General features: G+C 35.3%; 2 protein-coding genes across 2 annotated transcripts; both read right to left on the bottom strand.

The window, feature by feature from the left end:
• Nucleotides 1-3,437: 3,437 nt before the first annotated feature.
• Nucleotides 3,438-3,836, bottom strand: LOC104645267 (B3 domain-containing protein At1g49475-like). The gene has a single exon (XM_010319527.1). The coding sequence runs from the start codon at nucleotides 3,834-3,836 to the stop codon at nucleotides 3,438-3,440; it is 399 nt and encodes a 132-aa protein (XP_010317829.1).
• A 12,146-nt stretch (nucleotides 3,837-15,982) lies between these two features.
• On the bottom strand, nucleotides 15,983-17,007 carry LOC138347352 (uncharacterized). Its single transcript, XM_069295473.1, has 2 exons — nucleotides 16,692-17,007; nucleotides 15,983-16,305 (listed from the first exon to the last, which is right to left on the bottom strand). The coding sequence occupies exons 1-2, from the start codon at nucleotides 17,005-17,007 to the stop codon at nucleotides 15,983-15,985; spliced, it is 639 nt and encodes a 212-aa protein (XP_069151574.1).
• Between the last annotated feature and the right edge of the window lie 1,043 nt (nucleotides 17,008-18,050).

Genomic DNA, 18,050 nt, shown 5'->3' with positions numbered 1-18,050 from the left:
TTTTACTCATCTAACTCAATTACATAAGGTTGGAAGCCAAGTTGGATATCATCATCTATTTGTCCTCCTTTCATGAGTAGTGCTTCTTTTATGTCTTAAAGGCGCCTTTGACAATAAAGGAATGAAGACGGAGGTGCGACTACAAGGCACTTGGCAATGGACACAATGTTTATTTCTTCCTTTTTAAAATTGTCCCACATTAATAGAATGAATGAGGTATAGATCTTGCACATTTTGCGCCTTATTATCTTGCCTCTGTCAATGAAAGGTCAAAGATTCAAATCTTTACAGGGTAACAAAGTAAGACATGCCATTTTAGTATATATGAAACTTGTGAGAACCTCGATTAATTCACTCTCAAAATTAAGTCTAGCCTTGGTTGTGAAAATGAATATTTTTTTTCAAGGGAATGAAATTTAATTTGTCTTCTTACATTGGATTTTGAGAAATTCTAATTGATTAAGACTAAAAATCGTTCTATTTAAATCCACAATTGAAAAGGAGGGAAGTAGAGTAGCACTAACATTGAGTTGGAATTTAGTCAGTGAATTCAATATTAAAAAGAAAAATTAAACAAAGAGATGGGATTAACAAAAGAGGTAGACCTGAGATTTTTCCCTAATAAATTCAATGAAGAAATGAAATTAACTATTTGACCATAAACTTTGGATTAAATTTTAAAATCTATGCTTGGATAATTTTCAAGTTTCAAATTTTTGTTCTTCTCGAAAGAATTTTCACTTTCACTCAAAAAAATTCAATTTATTTCATGTAAAATGTACATTCAAACATAAAATCAAATTTCAAAATATGACAACTTCAGAAATTCAAATTTTTAAATTTAAACTTTAAAATTTATGCTCAAATTAACAGGAATATCATGCACGACACTTTATAGTTCTCGTGATTCTAACATTTTGGTGGTTTGAATTTCCAAACAAGTCTACTTTGAATTACGAGTGTGAGCCAATCTTAAATGACCTCATTTAAGGAAATACTTACGGTTTGAGGTGTGTCGATGACAATGTCCTTAAAAATATATTTCACTTGATTTAAGTACATATTCTTGAATTTAACAAGCTCTTCTATATAAATATGAGTGAAAATATTTAATTAGAAATAAATCCAATACATTTATAGAATATATGGGAGAAGAAATGAATCTTCATCTTTACTCTCATTAGGAGAAAAAACTACCATAAATTACATACATAATTATAAAGCCAGATACAGACCAGATGATGTGACATATCTCTTGGTATAGAAAATTACTACGATCTTTTATATTACATTTTTTAGAATTTTTTACTTCATTATTTTCATTAATCAATTCGTTTGATATTTATAAAAAAATCTTACACTAAATATATCTCATGAGTTATATAAAAAACCATATACCATTGTATTCTCACTTAATTAACTACATGTCATCTTAATTCCCTTCTATCTAATTCTTGTATCAAACTATAAATATCAATTATGTATGGAGTTGTTGGATAGTTATTTTCATTTTTTCCTTTTTAATAAGTATCTTTTTTTCCTTTATTTTTCTACGCTAATGTATTTTCTAATTAATAGAAAGGACATAAAAAAAGGTTACGTGAAAATATGGCCATAACATAGATGAGTATTGAGTTTGAAATGAACATGATAAACGAACACATTTTCTTTCTTGGACTACAAATTAAGCAAACACCTACTGATTTCTAAGGGGCAGAGTAGCCTTTCTAAATCAGAAGAAAGGTGAAATTGTTGAAACAGGTACAGTTGAAATTTTCTCAGGCTTCGGAGGTAACAAAATTTGAATCTCACTTTTTGACATATAAAATGTATATGTTGATGAATCAAGGTCCTTGTTGTAGAATTTGCAGCAAGTTTTCCTCTTTATAAAACCTTGTTATATAATAGTCGTGAGCTAAATTAGTGAAGATGCGCCCAATCCCTTGCTTCTTTCTCCAACTCAGAATTAGACTCACCAGGGTAGTTAATAGTTTTAGTTTTCTAGAAGTGCATGATTTGACGGTATTTCTCAATCACTCTCCACAACATAATCAATGTCTCTTTTAGATAGTTGAGGTTATTCTTTATTTCCCATTTAATGGAATGGGTCAATAGTGTATAGATACTTCTTTTTCTTGATTGGATAATAATTAATAATATGTGGTCACCTTCTTCATCCTCTTGTGATAGTTTCTTATATTTTTGTTGTGTATCCTTATTGAGGCATGAGTGCTAGCTGTTCATCCATCTTGAAGGAGACAGGGAGAAATTAATATGTTTTGAAAGACTTCTTCCTCTCTTCTTGTCCCTCAATTCTGGCTTAATTCTAATCCTCCTTTATTAGGTGGGGCTAGTGGATTTAGGTCTCGAGAAACAGAACGCGGCAATTATTTTAAGACGAAGGCAATATTAAACTAAGTGATAAGGTAGATTTTCTCTCTTTTTTCTTCCATCATGACATATAACGGTTCACAAAGCTGCAAAATAGTAATTAATTTGTTATAAATAAGTGATGATTAGAAAAAAAAGATTTAAACATATATATGCCAAACCATCCAAGAGTTACATTCCATAACGTTTACAAAATAAAATGTTTACTTGAGCACTTGTTGAATACATATACTTGCAATTATAAGAAGATAATTTATGCAACAAATCTATCTGAAATTTGATACCCTAGCAAATTAAGTACAAGTAGCATCTTAATAAGACAAACTAAAATAGCCAAAATGCAATCAAAAAAATTGTATCTAATTTTTTGCAAGCATAGGGGTGTTGGGATCTTCTGAACCGGCAAAACATTTGCAATGGGGCCCCCAATCAACTTGAAGCGACAAGTTTCACTATTAGCTATTTTGTTATCTTTTCGAAAGGCAGTCCATCCTTCTTTTATGATAACCATACTCCTAGCATACTCTATTTCCACTTTCCATTATACTCCTTCTTCATTAACCAACCTCATATTCTTCATGTTTATTATGTCTGTTTGTTGGGCGAATCTCAACGGGATAGCCTAAAAAACATATTCATCAAACAAACAGGATTATTAGATTTTCAGGGAAATAACTAGAATGTGCAAATCTAGCGAATTTAAAAATACAATGTAAAACTATTAAACCTTACCATACAAGTAGCATGTGACTTTTTTATAACCATTTCAAAAAACGGATTGTTACCAGTTAAGTCCACCAAACTGTATCGACTGCTATAATTATTTGGACCAACTTTTTCACTTATACTATTAGCTTCTCCAACCTCCTTATCTGCAACATCTTGACATAATTATAACAATTAGTACAATATTCTACTAATGAATTCACTTAATTAATAGCTAATAAAGCACTTAAGATGTTTACTTACGTTGCTCAATTACATTTGCATTAGTTTGAGGGAAATTAACTGGAATATGTTCCTCTTCATCCTTGATTACATTAGCGTTAGATTGGAGAATCTTCTTCGATTACATTAGCATTAGATTGGAGAATTAGAATATCTTCGTCGATGATATTAGCATTAGCTTGGGCAACTAGAATATCTTCCTCTTGTTCATCTGATTCAATATCTTGATCTATTGGATATTCAATTTCTGTTTTACTCTGATCATATATAGCGACAGCAAAGTGACAACGCGGGTTGTACGTGAACATTAATACACTCTTGACGCTTATTGAGTAATAGTCACAAAAATCACTCCATCCCTTGGTTAGCCAAATTTGGCCTTGAGAATTTTCCAGTTCAACCTTCCAAGCTTTTCCACTCCTGGTTCGCGTGTCAGTTGGGAAATCTTCCCCTAATGAACTAGCTTTTGGAGTTGAGTTAGATTCAAGTAGTGTCATATTTCTTACATACACCACATACGGAAGTTCACGTAGTTATAGAAGCAGTCAAGGAAACTTTTTCGATAAAAATCTCATTTAATCTCATTTTCTGAATAGATACAACCTTTGTGTTCAATTAATCTATATAAATATTATGACATTCATGTTTATAATCACTTATTTCAAGAATGATCTTTTGTATTTTTGATCATTAAGTGAGTCAAATTTTATCACATGAATTGAAAGAAGTGAGTTATTACTGTAAATTGTAGCGAAACGAGATGATAGACTTCATTATGTTTATAGCTAATAAATCATATAAGATTTTACACTTCTGACTCAATTACACAAGGTTGGAAGCCAAGTTGGATATCATCATCTGCTTGTCCTCCATACTTGAGTAGTGTTTCTTTTATGTCTTAAAGGCGCCTTTGACATCAAAGGAATGAAGGCAGAGACGCGACGACAAGGCACTTGTCAATAGACACAATATTTTTACTGGATCTTTTTTAAATTGTCCCACATTTATAGAAAGAATAAGGTATAGATCTTGCAAATTGTATGCCTCATTATCTAGCCTCTACCAATGAAAGGTCAAAGATTCAAATTTTAACAGGATAACAAAGAAAGACATGCCATTTTTGTATGTATAAAATTTGTGAGAACCTCGATTAATTCATGCTCAAAATTAAGTCTAGCCTTGGTCGTGCAAAGGAATATTTTTTTCAAGTGAATGAAATTTAATTTTTCTTCTTACATTGGATTTTGAGAAATTCTTATTGATTAAGACTAAAAATCATTCTATTTAAATCCACAATTGACAAGGAGGGAAGTAGAGTGGCACTAACATAATGTTTGGAATAGTCGGTGAATTCAAGAATAAAAAGAGAAATTAAACAAAAAAGATGGTATTAAAGCACTTATGAGACACCAATAAACAACTACACCATGTTTAGGCACAAAATAAAGTTTTTATTATTAAAACTAATTATGTTCTCATGATTCACGACACAAAAGAGGTAGACCTGACATTTTTCCCTAACAAATTCAATGAAGAAATGAAATTAACCATTTGACCATAAACTTTGGATTAAATTTTAAAAACCTATGCTTTAATAATTTTCAAGTTTCAAAATTTGGTTCTTCTTGAGAGAATTTTCACTTTCACTCACAAAAATTTAATTTATTTTAAGTAAAATGTATATTCAAACATAAAATCAAATTTCAAAATATGACATCTTCAAATTTTCAAATTTCAACTTTAAAATTTATGCTCAAATTAACAAGAATATGATTTGGATAAGCGGGGATGCATTTTGGTAATTTGGGGGTGGATTTTGATATAGTGGAGCTTGGACATTTGCATAAGTGGAGGTAGCATTCTTATAAATTGGAGGATTACTAGGATGACTAGCTTGCGTCTAGCAAGCTTGGTTGGAATTTTGGGAAGATCGAGAACGACCTTGGGAATACGACGAGCTTCTGGGGGTTTTCTTTCTCCCATATGAAATAGAAGCGATTTCTTCTCTTTTCTTCTTCAACGTTCCTGATGATCCGGGTGATGCAGCAACATGGGCTATCTTTCCCATTTTCAACCTATCTTCGATAGTCTCACCAACTTTGACTATCTCAACAAATTTTTCTCCTACGAGCAACAGGATTCGATCATAATACTCGGCCTCTTGCACCCGTACGAACACTTTTACAATTTCTTTTTCAGACATGGGCGGTCTCACCCTCGCCGCTTCTTTTCTCCACCTATAGGCAAACTCCCTATACCTTTCAATTGATTTTTACTTTATCTTTTCTAAAAAGTATCGAACTGGAATAATTTCTGTGTTGTAATCAAATCGATCGATAAAATCTTTGTCATTCAATACATTCCAGATGAGCCATAAGGTTGCCCACTCCTAGGAAAGTTTCAAACTTCGGGATCTTGAACCCTTATGAAAGGTCCAAATTTTGATGAATACATGTCTTCATAACTAAGCCCGGCGATATCAGGGACGCATTCGAGCTCTTTCATGGCTTTCTTGATCTCTTCTTTTATGTCGACCTTTGCCTCTTTCTTCGCCCTCCACTCCCTTTCCTATTCCTCATAATGATCCAGCTTGGAACCGTACACATCGTGCTCGGTAGGGACGGAAATTTGGAAAGTGGTCCTTTTGGGTAAGGGTGGAGCTATAGAGGGACTCTGGGCATTTTGAGCGGTTTGATAATTTTGTGGGTAAGTCTGGGGATTGGTATTCTGATTTAAGTGGTGGTGGGGTATTTGGGGATTGAAATTATTTTGGTTTTGATTTTGCGGTGGTGGAGCGGTTTGAAATGGGTATTTTGTGGGTGGGGAGGCATTTGGGGATGGTTGTTTTGAGCAGGAGCTTGCTTATCTTAGTTTTGACACTGCCTCGGAAAGGCTAAATCACTTTGAGCTACGGTCTTCTTGCAGCTGCTCTTTGACGTCCGTTGATCTGGCCTTCGTATCATCTCGTAACATGAAGGGGAGAATGAAAATTTTTAAAGATAAGGGCCGGGCCTGGAAAGGCTGCTTACGTATCTCACAAGGAGAATTCAGGCCCAACATAGTTCGAGTACAAGATAAAACATTTTCATTCATTCGTTCATTACGATTACAAAGAAATTGAAAGACAACAATAGAGTTCTTAAAGATAAAATGATGATGCCACGCTAGTCATTTTCCTTCTTGTTGTAGCATTAGTCTCCTCCTTTCAGATGGCCTAGGAATGAAGGTTTGTAGACGATTTCCTCGCTGTCGGGTGATCGTTTTTGGGACCACTATTAGCCCCTTGGCGTAGAAAGGGTATTTTTCACACATTTTCTGAAGTTTATCAATCACATTGCTATGGAAAGTTTATTCTTCTTCCTCAATGTGGCAATCACCGATTCTATCCTCGCCTCTCTCGCTTCTCTTTCTTACACTTTCAAATGAAGCATGTTCAATTTCTTTTGCAAGTCCTCAGTCTCCATCTAAACATCTTTCTTTCTCTTAATATATGATGTCGGATCCTTATCCAGCGTCAAGGTTGCAACTTTGTAGATTGTGGTGGCCATGTTGACTCTGAGCCCTTCCTCCTTGGCTTCTTGAATTTCTTAAGTGATCTATTTGATCTTTCTTTGTAGTTCTTCTCCAGTGAGTTCCATCTGGATGTTCTTACCTCTGTCCATAGGAGTGATCCTTTCCTTTCTTGAGACAGTAGAATGAATGTTTTAGGAATTGTAGTATAGGAGGTGTCTTTTGAGTGAGAAACTTGAGACTCAGAAATTTTGGTCGGACATTTTGTAACAGAGACTTGTTTGTATATATCTTCTGGAGATTTTTGTCCATAGAAATGATTTCTTCCTTTCCTAAACATTCTTGTGACCCTTTTATGCCAATGGTAGGCCTACCGAATTGAAGGATGTATATGCTTTTTAAACCCGATTTATTATCCTCAAAATACTTCATTAATAGCATCCGAAATGTCTGATAAACATAAAGTAAAGAGAGTTTTAAAAGAATTACAAAACAAAGTAGAAATAAAGAAGTCCCAAGCAGGGGATGGTAAATAAAATTCAAGCCTCATGTGATCCTTCGTCGAGACTGGTCCTCTTGGCGATGTTGACCTCTTCCCACATAGTATATTTGTTCGCCCCTAGATGATCTCTCGCCAATCGAACTCCTTATTGATGTTTGAACCCGTCTATCGACTGAATTTGTTGTTCCATGCTATCATCTAACTCTGTCATGCACTGTCTGTCTCTTTATAAGCTATGACTTTGGTGTCTTTTGAGTGACGAAGTTGATGCTGTAATTCATTTTATCAAACTTCTCTTGAAGTCGGTGAAGTGGGACTATAAGTTTGGCACCAACATCTGCAATAATGTGGGGAACTTTTGACCAGGCTCAATAGTTCCAGTGAAACTCGTTTTCAACCATTCTTTGTACTCCTTAAAACACTCTGGACGAAACCTGTTTGGTACAGGTTCACCCAACACTTTTCGAGATTGCCACATCCTAAGTATGTCTTCAGCAAATGCAATTCGTCCATTCTCGTGGTCAGTGCAAAATATCTCATATCTGCGATCAGGGGCAGCTCTTGTTTCCCTTCTAGTTTCCTTAGGACTCGACCAGGAGCATATGGTCTAATCCCTCTTAACCTAGCAAATACCAAGTAAGGGAATTTTTCTGTTCAAACCACCATATTCTTAGTTACCACCAAACTGTATATTGACTCAGGTACGTCTTCTTCTCTCAGCCCTCGAAGCCTCGGATACCAAAAACTTTCTTCTCCAATCTTATTGTAACGATTGTGGTACAACTATCAATCATGATCATGTAGCTCGTCTGACCGCTTTAGGGGATCTGGTTCTTTTGGAATATGAGTCTTGATCAAATGTCGCATAATCCACCACTGTACTATCAGATTACAACCTTGAAAGAAGTGTTCTCCGCTCTGATATTTGTCTAAAGCCCTATAAATATCGACCGAAATCATAGTCGCTAAAGTGTAGTACTTTGTTGATGATTTATAGTTCACTCCGTAGAAGATGGAATGAGTGACATAAACATGCTAGAATGAATAGTGTATTTTTGTCCTTGAGAGAAAACACTCAAACATATTGCGAATGCGAGGGGACGCGTCTCTTTCCATTTTTCTTTTGAAATGAACTCGTCCTTATATTTCTAATAAGCCCTTGCACGTCCGAACCGATAATATAGTTTTCTAAAAGGTATATTTGGGCTGGGGAGCTTGTCCATTCACTCGGTTTTAACCAATGACAGTTTTTCTCTAACTTTAGCGAAATCTCATATTATAGGATTTAGGAGATCTGTATCTGGATGTCGTTTCCTTTTGTTGCACATGGAGATCTTTTATAACTCGTGAGGACTTCTTCTATTGTTGGCGTCAAATCTACTTCCCCAAATCGAAAGACCATACGCTCACTATCCCAGAATTTTACCATTGTTCCAATTAGGTCAGGCCAAGCATTCATCTCTAGAAGTGAGGGGAGGTAACCTATGTGTTTCTTAACGATCATTTTGTTGTTGTTCATGAACCTCCACCATACTTTGAGGATGGGATCGGGGACGGTAACCATTCTTTTTTTCAAAGGCTAATGTGCCGGATTCATACTAAAAAATAACAGACAAAGATTAGTTAACCCTACCCCGTGGACAACAAATCATTTTAAAAAAACACATACATCCTTCAATTATCACGAAAGCATGGTTGTCTATTTTTGGTAATTTGGGCTAAGTAGACAAAAGGAGGACTTCTAATGGGCCCCACATGCCTTGAGTGTTGAGTTGTCCTAGTTCGAATGCTCCTAAATTCGGAATTTTGGCTCGGCTGTATTCTAGTTGACTAAGAGTGACTTTTGAAAAGATCGGGAACCCAAGCAGACAATTTAGGCTGGAACTTGCAACAATCATTGGACGTATAACGGACCAACAAATTGTCACTAATTCCGAAAGAAAGTGAGTATAAAAAAGTCCGGTTGCGATTTCGCAAACCGTCCTTTAATATACTATACAGTATATACCATAAATATGTCATGATATGCAATGCAAGTTTATAATTTAAACAAATTAATCACATATAAACAATTCAATAATAACACTTCGTCCAAATAGTCAAATTATTTTTGTTAGAACTTAATTAATCCCTAGCATAGTCGTCATTTCAGTTTTATTAAAAATATATAAGTAAAGTAAAAATGAATAAGTTTCAAAAAATTAATTTATCTTATGATTTAAGAGAAATTAATTTTCCAAATTGACAGTCATAACTTGATTTTTTAGTAAAAATCAAGAAAACTTAGAATTATTTTCAAAAGATATAAACAGATAAAAATCAATTAAAAAAGAGTTCAAAGTTCAAATGTTCATTCCGAGAAGGTGTTAAGCCCTCGAAATGCTCGCGGTTGACCGGCAATTTGACTAAATAACCATTTCAAAATAGTTTTCAAATATTATCTAAATAAAGTGAATTCAGATTTTCTTTTTGATTTATATTTATTACTACTTCACTTTACTTAACTATTTAAAGGGAAATAAACCAAAATGAGAAGAGATTTCTAAATGAGAAGAATATAAAGTGTTGACAAAGGCTATATATATATATATATATATATATATATATATATATATATATATATATATATATATATATATATATATATATCATTCGGGATTAATTAAATTAGAACCAAAAAACAAATATATATTAGTAGCTACAATAATAAATAAAAAGTAAGTGTAGAGATATCAAATTTGGGCCTTTGGCCCATTTTCTGATTGCTGCTATTCCTTGGGTTTTGGCCCTGTTTTCTTTCAAAAGAAAACTATGTATACACGTTATGTATACCCCTGTCTTCGAATCGTATTTTGATCCGTATTCTAAATTTTTGTTGAAACCTGAAACTGCGATCTGTCATTCACCTTCCTGTATCCTGGTATTTTTTTAGGCCTGTAAATCATTTTTTTAATTGTATACCAGTGTATACAAAAAGTACATCGCATGTTTTCAGGCCTTCCTAGGTCTGGAAAGTTTATTATCCTCCGCCTGTACTTCGATTTTGATTTGGGAAAAATGAGATTGAGCCGCTTTTAGCTCAAGATGAAATACATTTAAATAATGGAGGAATCCGATGGACTTGCTCAAAAATTCATGCCAAACAAAAGAGAAAGAAAAAATAATTCACGCACAATCATCAGTCTTAGTGGAACCAGAGAATATGAAAGCTTGCCATTAAAAGAGCAGAGGATCATACAAAGAAATCAATGGCAATAGCTGAGTGCTTCATAATGCTAAAACCATTTTTGCCCTTTTAAAATTTGAACAAAGAGGGTAATGAAGACAAAGGAATATTAAACCACGCTTAGCATAAGTATTACGCACTAAGGCATACATTCAAAGGAACCCAGTGAAAGACAGACAACAAAATTTGTTACTGATGGTATGCAACTAACAGATAAAGGGTCACTACTCTCGTTGACTACAAAACAAACACCTTCGATTAAATCTAATATCGCTATATACTATGCATCGGTAAAATAGAACAAAGAGGAGATCATACACATAAAGTAATATATATACAAAATGAGTTGGAAGAAACAGAACTCTATGTAATAAATAAAATAAACAGAGGTATGCATCTACTCACAAATTGGCTAAATGAAGGAAAATAGTGAAACTAAAAAATGCTATCGAGATATTGCAACATATAAGTACAAAAAAAATCCACAATAGAGGAAAGTGATGAACTTAAACGGAGCTCAATTAATATGAGAAATCTTTTAAAGACAGTGGAAGAAGGTGAGATATACAATCCGCTATACATTAAGGTTTGCAACATGAACACGCTATTGACCAAGGGAGTGAGAACAAAAAGGAGAATAACACACTGAAAACGAACACACACACCTACGTCTCGGATTGATTTGACGTCCTTGTCGCTTGACATGTTGAGCATCCGCCCGAGCAAGGACGAGATGGGAGCTTGACCAGTGCCAGATTAAAAAGGGAGACGTTGCAGGAGTCATTGTCGCTTGCTGGAAATTTTAGGTAGTCGTCATTGTCGCTTGCTGCGGGTATCTTCGGACAACTGGGAAACTGAATCTGGTAGATGGAGAAAGTGGATGACGCCCAAAACAATTTCTTGCATAAAAAAAAGCAACTGATCAAGAAAAGAAGACCATATAGATTCCTAATTACATCTAAATCGTATTCGATTGATTTAATCACAAAAAAGGGTGAATTTATATATATTAATTAAAGAGATTCTTAACGTAAACGGAATAAAACAATCTATTCATGACTAATCCAAAATGGTAAACTACTATATGATTAAAACAAATAGTATAATATTTTTTAAGAATAAAATAAAATATTTTTGAGAACGATTTTTGAATATTCATAAGATAAACTAATTCCATATAAAAATTACATAAACAAATATACTACTTAATCAATAGCAAAACAAACGAATAAATTTAATTAAAAACTAAGGAACCTAACTACAAACTACTAAAACCAATTCAATAAAGCTCCAAGTGGAATAAAATCTTTTTGATACAATTTTTGGATATTTTATAAAATAAATTAGGCGTATAATATATATATATATATATATATATATATATATATATATAGGTATGTGTATATCACTTTAAAGATTATAAAACGGCTAACACAACTTTAACTAATGACTCAAAAAAGCATTGAATTTTATAACTTCAATTATTTTTAACTCATTTGGAATTCATGAGGCTCGAGAATTAATTATTCTCGAGGAGGGTCAAAATTGGGTGTCAACAACTGTCCCTCATTTTACTTAGATTGATGCAAGAAATCTGAGAAAAATGAAATTGACCAAGCCAATTTTGACCGACCTTATCTCAATCTTTAAGGAAAGGCATTTTGGTACGGACTTTAAGAATTATGGCCGAACCCCGGACATGGATTTCCTACATATCTCAGACTACATGAGAATTCAGACCACTTGTAGTTCGATAATCTTGATTTTAACGCACGATTTAAAAAGAGTTCAAAGCCATCTCAATACTGAAGTATGAAGGGATCGAAATGCTCGGGAACAGGCTTTAAGAGAGAATATTGAAATACAGCCGAGTTTTCAATATTGAGCTCGCCTACATATCCTTGTATCTTTAGGAATTAGGCTGTCTTTAGTTCGACTCGATCGGTTGAGAAGGAAATATATTATACTATATAACCTTCGGTTCTTGACAAGTGACAAATTAAATCGAGTATGAAAAGGAGGCTCGTAACCTCTTAGCCATGAACGTGGCGCGCTTCACACCCATAATTGAGAACTTACATGGACATAGTTACCAAAGCTCTTGGCGCATTGTCACTGAGATCAGAAACTTACTTATGACATATACCAAAATTTCCGGATGCAAGATTGAAACTGACAGACCTAATGAAAACTCCACATGCCTTCGATAGGGGTGTGGTTTGATTGTGGTGGAAATCGCTCCTCTGCTCGCGTCTGAAGAATTTGACATTCCTCTTTGGACTATGTCCCAGTTTGCTGCTAAGAAAATGTTCCACGTTGTACTGCATCCTTTTTGATGTCGTCCGCACCTGTGGTATGATTCGGATAATTCATTCTTTTGGATGCTCTCGACAAGGACTGAGATAAATATCATCACCATAAAAATGCAATTAAGATGGGAGACAGTGTCTTTTACCACGTCTACACTTAATTTTTCTCCTCGACGTTTGACGTCAACTCGATTGGTTTGACGTAAAGCAAATAAAGCTTAAAGCTTATGTGTTGTGTTTGCAATATAATCTTCAATCCATTCTTTATTTGATGTCAACATAAAGGAAAGTTGATGCGGTGTGCTAGTATTTCTCTTGACATCGTCTTCGATGCTCTTCTTGATGTTTACTTTTATCAAAATAAAAGAATGCAGTTGATGTCAATGGATAAATATTTCTCTTGGGATGCACAATTTCCTTTTCTAGTAGTGTATGATTTCTTGCGGGACATGAATATCTTTTCGCGATGTGTAAATTTCTGTGAGGTATGAAATCTTCTCCCGATGCATAAATTTCTACGAGGTATGAAATCTTCTTCATGATGCATAAATTTCTGCGAGGTATGAAATCTTCTTGCGATGCTTGGATATTAAATCGTGATGCATGGTCTTCCGGATGCATGTATATTGACTCGCGGTACATGATTTTCTGTGATGCATGGATATTGACTCGCAATGCATGATCTTCCGCGATGCATGGATATTGACTCGCGATACATAATCTTTCGCAATGCATGGGTATTGACTCACGATGTATGATCTTTCGCGATGCATGGATATTAACTCGCGATGCATGATCTTCCGCAGGGCAGGAATATTAACTCTTGATGTCATCCGTGATACTAAATGAAGATAGTGCTTCAATCGAGCAGTATAGTGATCTTCTGGGTGCTTTCTAGAAAATCATATCATCTCCAATGATGATAACGGTAAAACGACTTCTAGATAATATATCGTCTTGATCGACAATAAGATAATTGACCCCTCTGATTAATGTATAGTATCATATTCGACATTATAATGCAAATGACGGCCTTTACGGAAACCGTAATCTCCTCCTTGAGATTTCACTTGATTCACCTTCGAACCTAATTGAACCTTCTTTATGAATTTCACGTTGTTGGAAATTGATTGAAGTAAACAATTCATATTCCCAAGTCTCTGACATAAGAAATATAAAATGATTCCTGCTTCTAGGAAAACTATTGATTTTGGGTTAGTTTTCTCCTCCTTTGACTTCTCCATATTGATCCATCGGAAGACTTTGCTGATTTCAGAGCAAAGCTACAAACCTGCCTCCACAGAAAAATTGTTAGTTTTAAAACAAATTTATCTGTGTCGATTTCATCAGTTGTATTCTCCTTTTCTTTCTATCTCCGGTTGATTTTCCGATCTCCCGACTCTTGATAGATAAGACACTATTTTATGCAAAAATAAATGAAACATAAAAGGAAAAATTTAAGAGAAATAAATTTCTGAGAAATAGTATCTGAAAAGGGTCACTGCCAAGTCATATCATATCAGGCTTAACAAACTTCTTTGAGTCTGATGCTTGGAGGTCTATTTGATTATTCGCTGGGTAATTTTCAGAGTCACTCCGGACTTGTAGATAAACCCATGCAGAAATTTTGAGGCCATCCTCAAAATTTCTGTCCCAGTTAATTGTCTTGCTTATCTTTCCACTGTAACTGAGTAGATCGTGGAATTTTTGAGATCTTCTAAAAAATTCTCTCCCAGTTTCAAATCTCGAAGTATCTTCAGTCTTGACTTGCTGAGGAAGAATCTTCTTCCCAAGAATTTTTGAGCCCCTCTTAGAAATTCTATCCCAGTTTCTATCGTAAAGAGGAATAGAAATCTTACGGGAGATATGGCTGAACCATTGTGAAGCCTACGTATCCCGTTGAGGCAGGAATGAGGTCAAACGTAGTTCCCCTAAAGGTTAACAATAATAAAAAAAATTAAGAAGAAACCAACCGAGGATGACATAGGCCACATGCGTACCTCATTCTTGAGAATTCAGATCAAATGTAGTTCATTTACAAAAAGGGATAAAAATTTAAGCAAAACAAATACAAGCAAACAGAAGATTACAAATAAATGGCAGAAATACAAAATGAAACTTCGCACGTAGTATGTCTTGACAACATCTGAGTTGATTGGAATGCAGTGCTATCCATTTCCGATATGACCAAAGCACCTCCGGATAATACTTTGCGAACCATGTAAGGACCTTGCCAATTTGGCATGAATTTTCCTTTTATATTCGTCTTGATGAGGAAAAATACGCTTAAGGACAAACTGACCAACTTCAAAAAATCTGGCTCTTACTCTTTTGTGAAAAGCACGAATCATTCTCGATCGATACAACTGACCATGACAAACAACCACCATTCTTTTCTTGTCAATCAATATTAATTGGTCAATCCGCTTGCTGCCCATGCTGCATTACTCAATTTAGCTTCTTCTATGATTCTCAAGGATGGTATCTCAACTTCAGCAGTTATGACTGCTTTTGTTCCGTATACTAACAAGTACAGAGTAGCTCCAATCGATGTTCTGGTAATCGTTCGATAACCCAACAAAGCATATGAAAGCATCTCTTACCAACCTCGGTGATTGTTAATCATCTTCCTCAAAATCTTTTTGTTATTCTTATTGGCAGCCTCTACAACTCCATTCATTTGGGGACGATAAGCGGTTGAATTCCGGTGCGTGATCTTAAATTGCTCACATATATCTCTCATCAAGTAACTATGAAGATTTGCACCATTATCAATAATGATCGATTCTGGTACTCTGAACGTGCATATAAAATTATTGCGAACAAAATTAGCCACAACTTTCTTGGTTTCCGACTTGTAAGAAGCAGCTTCCACCCACTTGGTGAAATAATCAATGGCAACCAAATTAAATCTGTGTCCATTAGAAGCGGTTGTCTCTATCGGACCGATGACATCCATACCCCAAGCTACTAATGGCCAAGATGAACTCATAGCATTAAGTTCGTGAGGTGGCACTCAGATCAAATCACCGTGCACTTGACATTTATGGAATTTTGCACAAACTTGCAACAATCATTCTCCATAGTCATCCAGAACTACCCGGCTCGAAGGATCTTTCTTGCCAAAGTGAGCCCATTCATATGCATACTACAAACTCCAGCATGTATGTGTTCAATAAGCTTCACAGCTTCAACAACATCAACACATTTTAGAAGACCCAAATCTAGAGTCCTCCTATAAAGGACTTCTCCACTTAGAAAGAATTTGAGAGCCATACGGCGTATCGACTTCTTTCTGTTGGGTCTTGCATCTTCTGGATAATTTCCGGACTCCAAATACTTCTTTATATCGAGATAACAAGGCAAACCGTCTGGTTCTGCTTCAACATGGGCACAATGGACTGGATGCTCTTTCAACTCTATATATAGAGAGGATCAATATAATTTCTATCCGGATGCTTAATCATAGAAGCGATGGTGGCGAGAGAATCAGCCAACTCATTTTGTATTCTGGGAGTATATGTGAACTCGATCCTGCATAATCTTTTGCACAACTTCTGTACATGTTGTACGTAAGGTATAATCTTCAGATTCTTCACAGTCCATTCTCCTTGAACTTGATGAATCAACAAGTCTGAATCTCCAATAACCAACAACTCGTAGACACTCATGTCGATGGCCATTTTCAATCCAAGAATACAAGCTTTGTATTCAGCCATGTTGTTCGTGCAATTAAATCAGAGCTTAGCCGCCATGGGATAGTGTTGACCAGATTCTGACACTAAGACTACTGTAATACCTTTACCTTGATGATTTTCCGCTCCATTAAAGAATAATCTCCAACCTGGATATGCTTCAAAAATATCTTCACCCACAAATGACACTTCTTCATCGTGAAAATAAGTCTTAAGTGGTTCATACTCTTCATCAACGAGATTTTCTGCCAGATGATTAACCAAAGCCTGTGCTTTTATCTCCCTATGAGTCACATAAGCAATATCAAACTCTTTTATCACCCTATGAGTCACATACACAATATCAAACTCACTCAACAACATTTGCCACTTAGCTAATTTTCCGATCGGCATCGCCTTCTGGAAGATATACTTCAGCGGGTCCATTCTTGATATGAGGTATATAGTACAAGAAGACAAATAATGATCCAACTTCTGGGCAAGCTAAGTCAAAGAACACCACATCCTCTCTAACAAAGTGTAACAAGACTCGTATGGAGTAAACTTATTGCTTATGTAATAGATAGCCTTCTCCTTTTTTCCTGTCTCATCTTGTTGACCAAGTACGCATCCGAATGCACTATCTGAGACGGACAAATACAGAAACAATGGACTCCCTTCTCAAGGAGGAACTAATACCGGCGGATTGAACAAATGTTCTTGATAGCATCAAAAGCAATCAGACACTCTTCAGTCCACTTTGTCGGAGTGTCTTTCTTCAGTAACCTTAAAATAAGCTCCCACACCACGGTTGATTGAGCTATGAATCGACTGATGTAATTCAATATCCCTAAGAAACTCATCACCTCTTTTCTCGTCTTTGGAGGAGGTAACTCTTGAATCGCCTTAATCTTGGAAGGATCGAGCTCAATACACGACAATGGCAGGTTTAAAACTTACATTACTAAAACCGTAAACAAACAAAATTAGGAAAGCAAAGTATAACAGATGAGTAAATAAACAAATTTTAAAATAAAAGAGGCTTTCATTCAAATTGGAAAAACGGTGAAAACTTTGGCCATGGCATAGGGCCATGTTGCCTCTTTAAACATCACGATGGAAAATTAAAAAATCAAACAGTTAAGAAAAATGCAAAATGGTGGGTCTCGGGCCTCTTCCGGACTACCACCAATTTTTAAATATTCATAAAATGATGCCCTTCTACCAAGGAGTTTGGGAGATCAGGATGGGCGTGGAGATCTAGTTTTGCAGCATCTCCCCTGGCTCAGCATCACAGATACCAGATAGCTCGACCTTTTCCTCAATAATTGCATCGAACTTCTCGAGAAAGCCACAGATTCCTTACACAAGGTCTTCATGCTTGGCATACTACCGGACTAGGAAGAATTGATACAGATGTGGGATCGGTTTAGTCAATGATTTCATTCTTCTTTTTGTCTTCATTTCATCATTGTGGGGATGTACCCAAA

The sequence above is a fragment of the Solanum lycopersicum genome, chromosome 3 (genome assembly GCF_036512215.1).
Source record: "Solanum lycopersicum chromosome 3, SLM_r2.1".
Taxonomy (NCBI): Eukaryota; Viridiplantae; Streptophyta; class Magnoliopsida; order Solanales; family Solanaceae; genus Solanum; species Solanum lycopersicum.
The sequence above is the reverse complement of the archived record's forward strand: the minus strand, read 5'-3'. Positions and strand labels throughout refer to the sequence as shown.

Bases quoted from the DNA above. Each gene is read 5' to 3' on its own strand.
- LOC104645267 (XM_010319527.1), bottom strand. From the start codon at position 3,836: ATGACACTACTTGAATCTAACTCAACTCCAAAAGCTAGTTCATTAGGG.
- LOC138347352 (XM_069295473.1), bottom strand. From the start codon at position 17,007: ATGGACCCGCTGAAGTATATCTTCCAGAAGGCGATGCCGATCGGAAAA. The intron at 16,306-16,691 runs GTAAAGGTATTA...CTCTATATATAG, and splicing joins TGGAGCGGAAAATCATCAAG to AGTTGAAAGAGCATCCAGTC.